This window comes from Babesia microti, chromosome III (genome assembly GCF_000691945.2).
Source record: "Babesia microti strain RI chromosome III, complete genome".
Classification (NCBI taxonomy): domain Eukaryota; phylum Apicomplexa; class Aconoidasida; order Piroplasmida; family Babesiidae; genus Babesia; species Babesia microti.
The window spans coordinates 34,997-49,190 of NC_027207.2; the positions used below are offsets into that span (position 1 = coordinate 34,997).

Here is a 14,194-nt window from a genome sequence, read left to right on the forward strand (position 1 = left end):
ACATTGATGTTAATTTTGTTTTCGATCTAAGTCGTAGATTCTTTTATCATTTGACCGCAACCCACTGCGACATAAAAATATATAATTGTGGGAGCATATTAACATCAAGATGGTATATCATCACTTCTATCTTGTAACCATTATTCCTGTAATTGGTAAGACAAGTGTCACTTAGCATCATGTGGAAAACTGAGACATTCGCACAAATACTATGATTCCAATCTAAAATCGTCAACTTCATCCTTATTTAGCAACCTTGGAGGCTATGATAGGTTGAAAACTGAATCGGTATCACCATTACCCAAGACTGAGGAATCTCATGAAATGTTGGAACCTAAAACTAATTCATTGTTTGACATGCAATATAGAACAACAACTCCTCCAAAATCATCCTTTGATAATTCGTTCATGAGTAATCTCGGACTTTCACTGGGCTTAGAAGCATATCCTACTCTACAATATTTCCCCTCTTCTATGACAAATTATCACAGCACTTTGAAGAGATACATATCGAACTTCTACGACTCCATCTTCAACGTTTTGAACAATCTTGAAGACCAGATTAGTAGGAATGGGTCTTCGGATATATTCCACTTCTCAGATGCGTATTTCTAGACACTTTTGGCAACTAATCACCAGTCTAATTATCATTTCTATTATTCACTCTATTATGGGCTTTTCGATTAGTTTAGATTAGAAAACTATTATATACTTTATACCTTACATAGCAATAAATTATGAATATATATATATTATACGCCCAGCGTCTACGCGCCCTATAATAGTTTAGTGCCATGTTAAACTTCTTGCCTTTGACATGTCCATCCCACAATTTGCTTTTCAACAAAGGCTCATTTCAGCGAATTGTTGTAGGGAAATCCAAGAATGTATTGCAAGTGGACAATGGAACAATAACATCTCTTTTTAAGAACATCCGCAGCGATGTATTATTGCACAACTCAAGCTACGCTCCACTCAAACATCGTAATTTCATGGAGTTAAAGTATGCAATCTCACACTTAGGCTCGCGGCGTATCGTCTAATTGAAGCACATGACCATCCAGAGTTATGCCACAAAACTAGCATAAAAGATGTATCCTGGTTTAATATGATTAGGGACTCCTACATCTCTCAGGTTTACAACCTAGAAGCAGATATTGTAAAGCATATCAAACCCACAAAATTGAAGTACCTGATTGAAACAAATATGTGATAGGTTGTCTATTCGCTTAAAATTAAAATGTCAACTTTAGGTCGCATTGTAATTCTTGTTGTTGAGTAATTAATTGCTTCCTCAACTTCTCTAATTATTGGGTTATCACTAACACCAAATTCAATAGTTTTAGCTTTATTTACAATAGCATCCATAAGTTTTAATTCAAGTAGTGTTATTAATGTGGTATTGACAAACAGGCGAAGCTGAATTGAGGTGTAGAAGTCGGAGTCATTATCGACCACGCTATTAGCAAGTTTCAGCCATTTAATTATACACTCGTTTCCCCAATACTGCATTCCCACAAATCCCATAGTAGCCAAAACACAATGATTGCGCCCATGTATGTTATAATCAGCTAGTAATGTATGTACTGCATTACATATAACTGCATTGCGATATTTGTCCAGCCTAATCACGTAACTAACAAATACAGCCATTTCATTAGAAGGTTCCATTCCATTTATCAATTCAATCCCAGCTGCCACAAGTTTATCTGCCAAATAATACTGATGCCTTAAACTAATAGAGATTAATTTGTTTAAAATCTTCAGTTTCTGATGATCCAACAGCTGTGCGCTATTATAACGACTAAGAAAATATTCTACAATTTTGACGGAGTGGAGTTGTGTTATGTTTGGCAAATTTGCTATTATGCAAATCATCATCAATTCTTTAAATCCATCAAATCTACAATCTATGAAATAATCAATAAGCAACCCAGCATATTCATCTCTAATTCCATTCAATATGCACTTATAAATGCAAAGGGCCAAGTTCTTGTTACTAGGACCATGCTTGGTGTTATTTATTGCTGATTTTATATCCAATATCGGTAGGACTTTCTTGGGTATATATTTTAGAAGACAAGATAACTGTTCCACATTACATTGTTTAATTATACAATCAATTGGCAGCAGAGAAAGGTTATGCAATGCACCATTGTTACATAATTTAATTATCAAGTTAAGACCCACATCGTTAGAAATTGATGAATCTGTTTCAATCCTTCTCTTTAATGCATTGACAAATTTGGGATACTGGTCCAGTGGCGTTTTTAAAATTTCAATCAAGCTACCTGTTTTTATTATTTCAAAAATTACATCTTCTATCCAATGATTAGAACCACATGGCAATTTTACTTGAAATATTTCATACAATCTAACCAACTTATCAAATCTAACGCCTCTAACGCAATTTACATAGGTAGATTCGAGAGATTTAGATAAAACATCCACCAGACGATCATTCAACAATGATGATTCATAGAGCTGAACTGCAAAGTGGTATAGATTGTCAAATTTAGAGACACCAGCAAAATCCTTCAAATTATTGACTGATAACACAGCTTCAACAATATGTTCAGAGTCTAAACTGTTCAAATTATACCACTTGAGAATAATTGTGAGGTCATGTACATCAAATAACTGAAACAAGTTACCGCAATTGGATGTCTGTTTGTGTAACAATGATATCATATGGCTCACATTTACATCAAAGAGCTTTAGCATTTTAATCACTTGCATCAGTTCCACAACTTTTGTGCTGCAATTTAGCAATTTTGTAATCTGCGAGTGTGCAATGTGTGCTATGTATGAGTTTCTTATGTTGCATTTGAACAAGGCGTTTAAAATCATGCTGATGCTCTTTAAATAGCATTCCACTGAAAGCAATTCACTCAATCTACCCTCTAATAATTGAATCAAACGCGTATATTTGTCCAAAGGACTGCGTATAGCATGTAACATTGTACATATGTCGTACATATTCATGGAGTTCAAGAAATTATCCATACACAACATCCACAGCTCCCTTACATCGTCACCGAAATAATGTAGTTCATTGTAGTAATAAAATATACGCGTGATCCCATGTATATCTTTCCCTGTAAGATCATATTGCAGTAATTTACCAATATATTCCAGTGATACATCCAACACCAATTTGGTTTTGAATTCAAATTGACAAACTTGATGCTTATAAACTCCTGTGGTATTAGATTTGGAATGACACAAAAACTGAAACAATGATTGTATAAGATCTGCAACATCGTGAACCACCAATGGAAGGTAAAATTTTGACTGATCAAGTGCCGAATTTTTTAAATTCAAATAATCACTGGCAGATAATCTATATTCGCTAGCCCAAGAATTGAAAGTATTAAAATACTTTACAGGAAATTTTAGACAAGATAACATGAAAAAGCACAATCTGAGTTGGATTTGATCGGTTATTTTGGTATCGTTTCGACAATTGGAATATATTTTAAGGATTTGTGCCAAAGCTTTGGGGCTCAAACGATCCAATGCTTCAAAAGTATGTGGAGATAGGACTTGGAATGTTATTTTGCAAAGGCCCTTACATGTTTTACAATCGTAATCAATTCTATAAAGACTAGTTGCCTTAGATAAGTGATAGAGCAGTAGCGATGTGTGAGCTGGGTGTTCCTCTATCGCATTTATTACACTAGGAACCACTCGTTCCAAACGTTTAATGTCATTTTTTGTGTTAATTTGCAGTTTTTTGATGAGTGAACATAATGTGTTGAATTTTATACTCATCTACTTAACCCGACACAAATCATTGTGAATACTAAAATAAACCAAACGACAGAATAACACCCATGTACATAAAGTAATTAACCAATATCCCAAAATTGCGCGGTAAAATTTAATCAAATTATCTATGACATATTTTAATGTCATTCCCAAACATTTTAGACGTTTTTGGGTACTAATGCAGCGCCAGAACGCAGCTTCAGTTTGGAAAGTTGTTTCTTGCCTAATTTGATAATCTTTCCAGTGACGATTGATGGCTTTGGCACGTGCTTTTCAACTTCCGTGGCGATAAGCTCGATGTGGCACGGATGAGAAAGGTAGGGAATGATCCTACCATGTGCCCTAAACGACCTCCTTCGTCCGAGAGGCGCCTTGTTGACCTGCACATGTTCCAGGACCAGGTTTTCCACATCCAATCCTTTTACCTAAATAAAACAAATTCAGATGATGGGACACAATACAATGACAAATAATATTGTGAGTGAGTATATCAGACAAATGCCTCAAGTAATCACGCCTAAACGGATCATACTCGTCATCGTTCATCACATCTCAGAGAAAGTATTGCGACCTACCTCTGCATTGGATTCAAGGTTATTTAACAGCTGTTTAATGGCCTTGCAGGATTTCTCAGGCCATCTGCCTTGGGTATGTTTAAAGGCTTTTGCCTGAGCGCATCTGCCGACACCACCATTGTATTTGCGGAAGGGAACACATCTCTTATGATCAATCACATCGTCTAGATACTGTTTTGCTTCGAGCAACTTCATCTTCCTGATGGCTCTTGCCGTTTCATACGTATTTTTGTAATGTACTCGTATGTAAGCACCGAAAGACTTGACGCTCTTTATCGGATTTTTGGGTTCGGTAGAATACTTGACCATATTACTTGTTTGGCCCCACACAACAATGGCGTCACGAACATTAGCATATTTATCTCCGAAAATTATAAACCAAACCCCTTTCAATAGTGACTAGAGATTAGAGACTAATGACATAGTGTTTAGCTGTAATGCCAGATTCCATAGCTGTTCTTGTTAGTGGTGCCATGCGCCCATGGTGCAGATAATCATTAACAGCCATGGACAGCCACGGCGGTTCCTGTCAATACATCGTCATGATCGGTCTCCTCGATATTGAAGCTGAGTTTGGGCCTGGTTGGCTTGGTAGATCGGACTTTGTAAGGGAGCGGATCATGCAAAAGGTTTTGAACATCAACAACCACGTGGCCACGTTATCTAACCGATATAAACACATGTCTAACAACAATCATGTTGATTCTCCTTTGCATTCCAATGGTGTTGATACCAAATTGCATGGTCTTAGTCCCGAAGAATTTTTTATTTACTCCGTTAGCGTAGCCCTTAACACCAACAACAAGACACAGAGCGGTTGTGGCGGTGACGTTAGCAGCGTTAGTGCCAAAAAGGAAGGTGACGGTGTATGTGTAATTACTGCTAAACTACCTCGCGATTGCAATAGGCAAAAAATCTATACTACCTTGATGCAAAGGCTGATCTCTCCCAGTGCCGTAGTACTAAAGGTCCATAGGGAAGATGCCGAGACTATGCGATCCAATACCCAGCTTAGGCGAGGGGCTATGACACATAATAAGAATAAGGGCACAGATATTTTTAACACCGAGAAATCATTTGGTATGGATGGCAGGGATAGTCACTTTGCCTTCTTTTCCCAAACCTCATTATTGTTAAGTAAGTCATGGCTAATACAGCATCTTCTGTACTCAATAACTCAAATCTGGTTAAAAAAGATGACGACTTCGCCATACAAAGATTGAGGAGTGAAAAGGCTCGTGCCGGGGCGCAACGAGAGGAGGGTACGAGAATTTTGGGGTTCAAGATATGGTAGTCATGCACGGCAGTTCATGACAAACAACACTTATTTGTAAAAAATGTTCAAGGTCATAGCCGATCGCTCCCCCATAATTCATTTTTTTGATTATATTGTCACTATTTGCACGATATGAATTAGTTTCTAAAAAAATTAATACCGCTAAAAAATTCCACCCGCGCAGCTATACGCTGCAATATAATGTTTAGATCAATTTTTATGTTTGCTGGGTTGTTATTACACCATTTTTTCTCCGAATACATTCAATATATGAATATATCTAATGCAAGGCCTTGTCATGCTGCGCATAGGGGATCCGCTTAACAAAGAAATATGGCACAACATCATTCGTACCTACAGTTATGCAAGGAAATTGTTTATAATTTTAAATAAAAGTTAATTATTGTACAAAATTACATTAATAAACATAGTCGAAATGGTATATTATAGTTTATCCATAGTGCATAGGTCAGATGGTGTTATGTGTTTAACCTTCAATATACAGTCCGTGAGGTAATACTGTAACACGTTTAAGAATAATGGCGCACCAATCATAACAAAAACTAGTTTAAATTTATCCGAACTATCAAAATATTTGAGCATCCACGCTGCCACGTCGTTTAACGTCCTGGAAGATATGATCATTATGATGAGTGTGATAGCCTTTGCCACCGATACGACAATTAACCAACTGTATAGATCGTCTTGGAAAGCCTCATTTTTACTGGTATCGAATATGTTGCACAGACTGTTTGCGGCATTGGCAGTGACATTAGGGCCTAGGAGAGGATCGCTTTCGTTAGTATTATCATCCCTATAGTATTTAGAATCAAATCCCACATCTTTGTTAGCCAACTCACAGTCACTAGGACTCGTATTCCAAAAATTTAGCAGTTGAAAATTCCGTTTGATGGCGTTAGAGGCCAGTGTTCTTGCGTGGTCTATTTCGAAGCACCTTGGAGTGAAGGTAGATTTGCGTGTTAACCTTAGATATTCTGAGGCAGTTTTACGAATTGCGATGATACGTGCGATTTTATATTCTAAATATATGCCTACAGTGGCATCGAATAGTGTAGCCATGAAATACAAATTACACTCATCATGATGAGCAGAAGAGCGAGTATATTTGTTGATAAGTATGGACGCTGCCATGTTTAACATGTGCACACAGCTTGAGCCGCATAATAATTGTATTAGGTCTTGGAGGAACACAGATAGCTTGCGACGGGGCCGCTCAAAGGCGTACTTCAAAAGGATGACAGTTATGGAAATTAAAGCTAAAAATATTTGGATAAATATGCCAAACAAACCGGGCAGGAGAACACAAGAGGACATGATAGAATTAGGTTATATTTCATAGGTTTATTGGGAAACCATTAGTTTGACGAACTCCTCATAGTTTATGCGGCCATCACCATCAACGTCAGCTTCCTTTAGCATTTCATCAACTTCCTCATCAGTCAACTTCTCGCCCAAATTTGTCATTACGTGACGTAGTTCAGCAGCGGATATAAATCCTAAATCACACAAATCATTACCATTTCCATCACGGTCAAACACTTTGAAAGCCTGTACCAGCTCCTCTTCGGTATCAGTCTCCTTCATCTTTCTGGCCATGAGATTAAGAAATTCGGGGAAATCAATTGCGCCTAAATGCACACAATGTTACCTTTACCATGTGAGTCAATTTCATTGATCATATCATGCAACTCCGCTTCCGTTGGATTTTGCCCCAACGAACGCATAACGGTACCCAACTCCTTGGTAGTGATATCTGATGAAAATTTACTTACTGCCATCACCATCTTTGTCAAAAAGGGAGAAAGCCTCCTTGAATTCGGCAATTTGCTCTTCGTTTAGTTGATCAGCCATTGTTGTTGTATGAATGTTGGGCAATTAAAAATGAAGACCATCGAGTTCAGGATTCCCATGCCCATGTCAGTAGAGGTACCATTGTCCTCACTATAGGACTATTGTCGTTGCCAAATTTATGCTGTTATTAAAGGAAGCAAAAATGAAGTAGATAAAGGCAGTGGTCTTCATATTGTCAAAAATGAGCCATTTTTCGATGGAAACTCGGAGGGCCGGCTGACCCAGAAGGATTTATATCTGGCAAAGTAATAATTACATAATTATAGGGTGTTACCTGGTTGGTTGCAGTCCATGATGGACCCAAAATTTACTATTTTGACAGAAATGTCGTATGTGAAATATGTTTATGTAGTTACAATTGCTATCCCCTTACCAAAACAAATTATTCCAATCTGGCTCTATCGAGCTTGGTCTTTTCCATCGAGTCAAACCATTTACCCGGGGTGGTAAATGATGATAATCCATTGAATCTACCCGAAGAAATACTCAATTCCAGGAAGGTGTGCATGTTTGCTGGGGTTTTACCGATATTGACTATTATATTTTGTTGCATTTATGCATTAAATACTATACATTAATATCTAAATGATTCCTGCATTTAAATGGTTTGCTTAGTTTAATCAATTTGAGCATTTGAACAAATATAACTGTAATATGTTTATAAATTTGATTTAACTTTATTGATACATTTAAATCATCATTCACTTTATCAGTGATTATCAATTTAATATTATTTAAATAACATCGCTATTTAATTGATTAACCCAATTAACTACTGGTGGTTTAAATTAAACCACACAATTGTTAATTAGAATCAATGTATAATACATATGTCAATGTAAATCACCAATTATAATTTGTTGCTAATTAAAGTTACGTATATCCTATACTCATTGAATAATTTTGCCGATTGATTCAAATAAATATAGCCTACATCTTCAATTAGGTCGTGAACATCGATATCGCAGTAGACGGAAAGATCCCTGACGATGAAAACATAACTACAATCCGTTTAAAAACGAGTGATCTCCTCCCGATTCCAAAGGATTGGCTCAGAAGATTCACTGAAGGCGAAGAACTCCCCTTCAAAGTGATGACATGCGTCAAGCTTGTGACTGTTAGTGTCCCATATTTTGGATTGTTAGGTTCGAAGGTCGAGAATTTTATTATGAATACTCTAAAGGATCAATTTATAATTTATCATCGAAGGGTGGTGATCTGGCTCGATGAATGGAAGGATTTAACTATGGAAGAGCTTAGAAATATGGAGTATGAAATTTTCGACAAGATTAATGAACAATTCAATAAAACATATGGGAAACACTTTGCCAAGGATACAACCACGTTGGATACCATAGATGATACGATATCAGAAGCGGATGATGATAACACTGATAACAAATTGAACCAAAAAAAGTCCCAGGATTCCCTTTTCCCCGACTCAAAATCAACCGGGACTTACACAGGCTATTTGTTCAAGTTAGGTGGCACATTTTTTAATGCCTCCTGGAACATGCGATACATAGTACTATGTAAAAATATGTTATATTATTATGACGGGAAGGATGACAATAAGCCAAAGGACACTCTAAATTTGACAGGATCTAAGATCCAGTGGCTAGGAGAATACTATGGGAGGAGCTTTGCCTTTGCCATATATCCTATTGTTCACAGCCCAATATATCTAAGCGCTGATACCGAGGAGAGTGCAAAAAAGTGGATTTTGATACTACAATTAAGGTCTGAGGAAAAAGTGGAGGTGGAAGAAGTAACGCCAGTGGAACGAAAAATGGTCACATTGCCTGAAATTGGGGAAAATAAGGATTATTCCACTTTTACAATGAATGAAAAGGGCATGACTTTATTGTCCCCTTTCCACAGGGCGGTTATTAGACTCATCAATGTGGAGAAAGTTAAACCGTCATTTCAGGGTATTGTGTCGTCTGGGTTAAATTGGTATGATCATTTATTATGGTTCCTATTTATAAACTTTGTTAAATATATCCCCCTTGTATCTAAGTACTTCCAGTATCGATACTCTGTTATTCTACTTATTTGGCCCAGGTTGTTTCTCTACTACCTAATAATAACTTCTTTGTGCAATTTATCGCATCTGTGTAGGAAATTTGTCAAAGGCATTTTACCCCCTTTCAACAACACACCCAATTTCAACATCTTCACGGCAGCTAATGATTATAGCATTTCTATGGGGAACACTAGCGAAACGTTTGAGACGCTGGAGAAGGTTTTCATGGACAAAACTTTTAATCACATTTCAAGGGTTAATTTGGTTAAATTGTTGCTTAAAGATAAATTATACAGTATAATACGAAAATATGCACCACTTCCACTTGCTTTCAAAACAATATCCCATGCAATTAAGTTGGATTCAAGGACTTTGATTGTAACTACTCAAATGGATACTGGCGATTTCAAATCATTTACCAAGGAGGATGTAGAAGAATTCTTTTGTTTGAGCAAATCATCCCAAATTGATGTGAGTGAATTGGAATTCAGCGCCAAGAGGTTGGATTTTGACGAGCTAATTAGAAACGCCAAAAGTGCTGCAATTGACACTTCAGTGTTTTTAACGGAAAATATTTCATCTGGATATGAATTGATACTAATCCGTGCTACAAAAAATGGCTGTAGAATCGCTTTATATTCGGGTAATTCATTCGTGACATAGATTTCCAACCTACTAGTTTCCCTGAGTCGATATTTTCCAAGCAATTCTTAGCTCACCGTGTGACTCCAAGTTCACAGTTTGTCTGATTCTATAAGGAATCATTATGTGAAATATGTTTGATTCGCCATAAAAATGTTTGTTCTATAGCTGACAACGCATCTATTAATGTATAATAGAGTTGGATCCATAGGAACCAACATGTAAAATAACAACCTTCGTCTAAATAGCTTTTTTTGTAAAAAATTAGTCATTTAGTAATGATCATATTAGCAGTTATAACTAAAAATTTGCTGTTATATTCGTTGACCCTCGTAGTGTTGTTAAACGCAATGATCACAGCCGACGCAAATCCTGTACTGAATAAATATGGCATTGTAAGAATAGTTCATTACTTATACTAGATTGAGAAACGCACTACTACGCTGTATATTTGCAAATATCGCTACGGTTTTTGTGTTTGGTAGAATTACTTGCACACTCATCATAATTGTATTATTGTAGTTAAATAATGAATTAATGTATGGACGATTATTTAACATTTGACTTATATTTTAAAGATTTTCATCACTAATGACCATTAAAGAGATATCAGGAAGATAGAATTATTTTTACAAGGGGTGATAATTGGCGCATCCATGAAATTTAGATGATGATATTGTGGACATATAATTCAGGATCGTATACTATATGAAAGAATTGTGTTAAAATTCCTCAAAAAACACATGTAGCAATGCCATAAGTTTCTGTTAGCTTACAAATTGGGTCATTTTCTACATGCAAACATATAGGCTTACAATATAGTGCTCAAATGTTCAGTTGTGCTGCATTGTGCCATGAAGAAGACAATAAAAAATGCCACTTTGGCAAGCAAAAATCATGCAAACAGTTTAAAAAAGGGATCAATCCGCATAAACCGTTCAGTTAGCACTGAGAATAGGCTTAAATTATATCGCTCTAAGGGCATATCCAATACCACAACCCATGAACCAACTGCTGCAGCACGTATACAACCAGATAGGCGCTGGTTTGGCAACACAAGGGTGATAAACCAGAAGAAACTTGAAAATTTTCGCGAAGAATTGGCAAAAGATAAGAATGATCCCACGGCAATACTGCTCAAAAGGTCTAAATTGCCCATGGGACTACTGCAGACCAAAGATCTACCGGGAAAGTTAGCAAATAAACTATCATTTTCCGAAGTTTTTGGACCAAAAAAACAGCGAAAGCGCGTCAAATTATCAGCGGATTCATTTGAAGAATTGGCGCTGCAGGTACTATTAAAATGCTCAATCAGGCTAAGGGGAAAGATGAATCGTATAAAGAATCGAATGATAAATCCATAACTATAAACACAGATGATGCAGAAACTTTGTATACATCAGAATCTATTTTTAGCAAAGGTACATCAAAGAGGATTTGGGGAGAACTGTACAAGGTTATTGATTCGTCAGATATTATCATTCAGGTATTAGATTCAAGAGATCCCGTCGGCACCAGGTACGACATTAATGATTTAGGTGCTTGAGACTGGAAAGTCACATTAAAACAAAAACTTGTAAACATCTAATATTGCTACTAAATAAATGCGATTTGGTACCCACTTGGGTAACCAAGAATTGGATTAAACATCTTAGCGTTGAGTTTCCAACGATAGCTTTCCATGCATCAATCAATAAACCATTCGGAAAACATACATTGCTAGACTTGTTGAGACAATATTCTAAGCTGCTGAAAGATCGCAAACATGTGAGTGTGGGATTCGTCGGTTACCCAAATGTGGGCAAAAGTTCAGTAATCAATACGTTGTGTGGAAATAAATCTTGCAAGGCAGCACCTGTACCAGGCGAAACTCGCGTTTGGCAGTACGTATCCCTTACGAAACGCGTGCATATGATAGATTGCCCGGGCATTGTTCCTCCTGAAGAGATCAGTGATGCGGCCAAGATTTTGAAGGGTGTGATAAGAGTTGAAAGAGTTAGTGACCCAGAAAACTACATATTGCCAATGTTAGAGTTGGTAAACAAGTTGGTCATATTTTTAATTTAGGGAATGTTTAACATCTATATATTCAATAAGTGATGAATGGATTAGTCTTAGTGGTGCGGAAATGGCCGAAGAATTCTTAAAGACAGTGGCCAAAAGGAGTGGCAAAATGTTACCTGGAGGAATTCCTGATTGCAAAATAGCAGCAAGAATGGTCCTAAATGATTTCCAACGCGGCAGAATCTCCTACTTTATATCACCCCCCCACGCGCCACCTGCTAACGTTGATACGGCAGGCTGACAGATCTCCTTAGGTGGCCGCCCTATACCACTAACTGATGCTTATTCATCTGTTAGTAACAGTGCCATTGTTTTTGAATTTTAGCTCCAGCTTTAGAATTAATAAGTGTACTACAAATGTTTACAGAAAAAATTTCTTAGCCCACTCAGTTAGGCCTGAGATAATCACCAAGGTAGAATCTATTGCCTCTGATCATTTTGATAAGCCCGCAACGATAAATGATAGACTTGTTGATGTAATGAAGACATTATTTAGGATTTGGGTGCGGATAGTTTAGACAAAATTGAGTTGGTAATTGCCCTGGAAGACGCTTTCGACATATCCATACCAGATACACAGGCCGAGTCATTTGTTACTTTGAGTGATATAGCCGAATACATCGAAAGCGCTGTGAATGGAAACTTGTTGCGGCGGAGATGATGTAAATGCCCTGGTGGTGGATCCGGGATACGAATACACAAAGATTGGACACTGCCAGGAGGATACCCCTAGGACTTTATTACCAAGTTTCGCTACTAATGATGGATTATCGTTATCACCATTTGTACCGCCAAATTGTGTACCAAAATTGCTACTAACCAGGTACTACACAAACACCAGTAAGTTTGGCCAAGAGACAAAGTACAATATCGATACGGAAATTTTTGAACAGCTCCTATATGAGGGCATTTTGGGTACTAAATATAATTGCCAAGATAGTTATAAAAACTGGCCCAACACTTATAATGACCAATCACGCATAGAAGGTTTATGTTCAAATTTACAAGACCATCCAATACTAGTCACTGAGCCCAGCCTGGAAAGTCGCCCCTATAGGGAATGTGTTGCAGAGGTTTTATTCGAGAAAATAGAATCTCCTGCCGCCTTTGTGGCCAAACGTGCAGTCCTTTCTGCTTTTGCTGCAGGGAGAAGTAATGCTTTGGTGTTGGATATTGGAGCGGGGGGGTTAGTATCAGCCCCTGTATACGAGGGTACTTGTTTGCAATGCCCAATAATAGATTTACCCCTAGGGGGTCAGGGTTTGGATGAGTATCTGCTTCATTTGCTCACTGCAGAAAATATCAATTTAGGCGACTTAACATTACATCAGCAATTGTGGTTATGTAAGAATTTCAAGGAAATGTTGATAGAAAACACGTATACATTACCAGATCGCACAGTCATTGAGACGCAAAAGATTAAAAATACGCTCACAAATGTGTTAATGCTTCCAAGTGCTGTTACAAACCATAATATCCAAGGTTATAAGGGTCTGCCTCAGGTAAGTAAATTGGTGAAGTAGACAATTTTGGATACATTGTTGGAATGTGATGTGGATGTGAGGAAAGATTTGTTAACTGCGATAATTTTTACTGGCGGGGTGTCCCTCTTGGCAGGTGGGAAGTTTTTCATAATATTTTTATATATGTAAACATAAGTGCATTTATACACGATGATAAACAATTGCGCAAATTCAATTTAAATAATAATTATTAAATTAGGACTGGTAGACAACCTGCCCACTGAGCTAAACAAGCAAAATCTCTTGGGTTCCTTCAAGTACAAACTCATAGTGTCTAACAATATTATTGAACGAAAGTATTCCACTTGGCTTGGCGGGTCAATATTGACAAGTTTGGGCAAATTTCAACAATTGTGGATATCACAGCCCGAATTTATGGAGCATGGCATGCCAATTTTCGACAGGAAATGCCGCTAATTCATTTTGACCTAATTTCTGTGATAAT

General features: G+C 37.2%; 11 protein-coding genes across 11 annotated transcripts; 7 read left to right on the forward strand and 4 right to left on the reverse strand.

The window, feature by feature from the left end:
- Nucleotides 1-109: 109 nt before the first annotated feature.
- BMR1_03g00090 (hypothetical protein) lies at nucleotides 110-615 on the forward strand (the record flags this gene model as incomplete). Its single annotated transcript, XM_021481784.1, has 2 exons — nucleotides 110-155; nucleotides 176-615. The coding sequence occupies 2 exons, from the start codon at nucleotides 110-112 to the stop codon at nucleotides 613-615; spliced, it is 486 nt and encodes a 161-aa protein (XP_021338384.1).
- Nucleotides 795-1,213, forward strand: BMR1_03g00095 (conserved Plasmodium protein, unknown function; the record flags this gene model as incomplete). The annotated part of the gene is made up of 2 exons (XM_012793176.1): nucleotides 795-1,003; nucleotides 1,024-1,213. The coding sequence occupies 2 exons, from the start codon at nucleotides 795-797 to the stop codon at nucleotides 1,211-1,213; spliced, it is 399 nt and encodes a 132-aa protein (XP_012648630.1).
- BMR1_03g00100 (hypothetical protein) lies at nucleotides 1,222-3,774 on the reverse strand (the record flags this gene model as incomplete). Its single annotated transcript, XM_012793177.1, has 1 exon — nucleotides 1,222-3,774. One exon carries the CDS (start codon nucleotides 3,772-3,774, stop codon nucleotides 1,222-1,224), a length of 2,553 nt encoding a protein of 850 aa, XP_012648631.1.
- A 155-nt stretch (nucleotides 3,775-3,929) lies between these two features.
- Nucleotides 3,930-4,655, reverse strand: BMR1_03g00105 (large subunit ribosomal protein L17e; the record flags this gene model as incomplete). The annotated part of the gene is made up of 2 exons (XM_012793178.1): nucleotides 3,930-4,196; nucleotides 4,347-4,655. The coding sequence occupies 2 exons, from the start codon at nucleotides 4,653-4,655 to the stop codon at nucleotides 3,930-3,932; spliced, it is 576 nt and encodes a 191-aa protein (XP_012648632.1).
- A 197-nt stretch (nucleotides 4,656-4,852) lies between these two features.
- Nucleotides 4,853-5,640, forward strand: BMR1_03g00110 (hypothetical protein; the record flags this gene model as incomplete). The annotated part of the gene is made up of 2 exons (XM_012793179.1): nucleotides 4,853-5,483; nucleotides 5,504-5,640. The coding sequence occupies 2 exons, from the start codon at nucleotides 4,853-4,855 to the stop codon at nucleotides 5,638-5,640; spliced, it is 768 nt and encodes a 255-aa protein (XP_012648633.1).
- Nucleotides 5,641-6,066: 426 nt separating this feature from the next.
- BMR1_03g00115 (hypothetical protein) lies at nucleotides 6,067-6,957 on the reverse strand (the record flags this gene model as incomplete). The annotated part of the gene is made up of 1 exon (XM_012793180.1): nucleotides 6,067-6,957. The coding sequence occupies one exon, from the start codon at nucleotides 6,955-6,957 to the stop codon at nucleotides 6,067-6,069; it is 891 nt and encodes a 296-aa protein (XP_012648634.1).
- Nucleotides 6,958-6,984: 27 nt separating this feature from the next.
- On the reverse strand, nucleotides 6,985-7,494 carry BMR1_03g00120 (calmodulin; the record flags this gene model as incomplete). Its single annotated transcript, XM_021481786.1, is given in 4 exon segments — nucleotides 6,985-7,139; nucleotides 7,161-7,271; nucleotides 7,292-7,396; nucleotides 7,416-7,494. 4 exon segments carry the CDS (start codon nucleotides 7,492-7,494, stop codon nucleotides 6,985-6,987), a joined length of 450 nt encoding a protein of 149 aa, XP_021338385.1.
- Nucleotides 7,495-7,503: 9 nt separating this feature from the next.
- Nucleotides 7,504-10,269, forward strand: BMR1_03g00125 (Phosphatidylinositol transfer protein; the record flags this gene model as incomplete). Its single annotated transcript, XM_021481787.1, has 6 exons — nucleotides 7,504-7,569; nucleotides 7,591-7,739; nucleotides 7,761-7,823; nucleotides 7,847-7,994; nucleotides 8,441-10,163; nucleotides 10,184-10,269. The coding sequence occupies 6 exons, from the start codon at nucleotides 7,504-7,506 to the stop codon at nucleotides 10,267-10,269; spliced, it is 2,235 nt and encodes a 744-aa protein (XP_021338386.1).
- A 747-nt stretch (nucleotides 10,270-11,016) lies between these two features.
- On the forward strand, nucleotides 11,017-12,467 carry BMR1_03g00126 (NUG2, GNL2, nuclear GTP-binding protein; the record flags this gene model as incomplete). Its single annotated transcript, XM_021481788.1, has 4 exons — nucleotides 11,017-11,454; nucleotides 11,478-11,680; nucleotides 11,701-12,207; nucleotides 12,230-12,467. 4 exons carry the CDS (start codon nucleotides 11,017-11,019, stop codon nucleotides 12,465-12,467), a joined length of 1,386 nt encoding a protein of 461 aa, XP_021338387.1.
- A 37-nt stretch (nucleotides 12,468-12,504) lies between these two features.
- BMR1_03g00127 (acyl carrier protein (ACP)) lies at nucleotides 12,505-12,887 on the forward strand (the record flags this gene model as incomplete). Its single annotated transcript, XM_021481789.1, has 2 exons — nucleotides 12,505-12,702; nucleotides 12,723-12,887. The coding sequence occupies 2 exons, from the start codon at nucleotides 12,505-12,507 to the stop codon at nucleotides 12,885-12,887; spliced, it is 363 nt and encodes a 120-aa protein (XP_021338388.1).
- Nucleotides 12,862-14,166, forward strand: BMR1_03g00135 (actin 3; the record flags this gene model as incomplete). The annotated part of the gene is made up of 3 exons (XM_012793184.1): nucleotides 12,862-13,728; nucleotides 13,750-13,843; nucleotides 13,949-14,166. 3 exons carry the CDS (start codon nucleotides 12,862-12,864, stop codon nucleotides 14,164-14,166), a joined length of 1,179 nt encoding a protein of 392 aa, XP_012648638.1.
- Nucleotides 14,167-14,194: the final 28 nt, after the last annotated feature.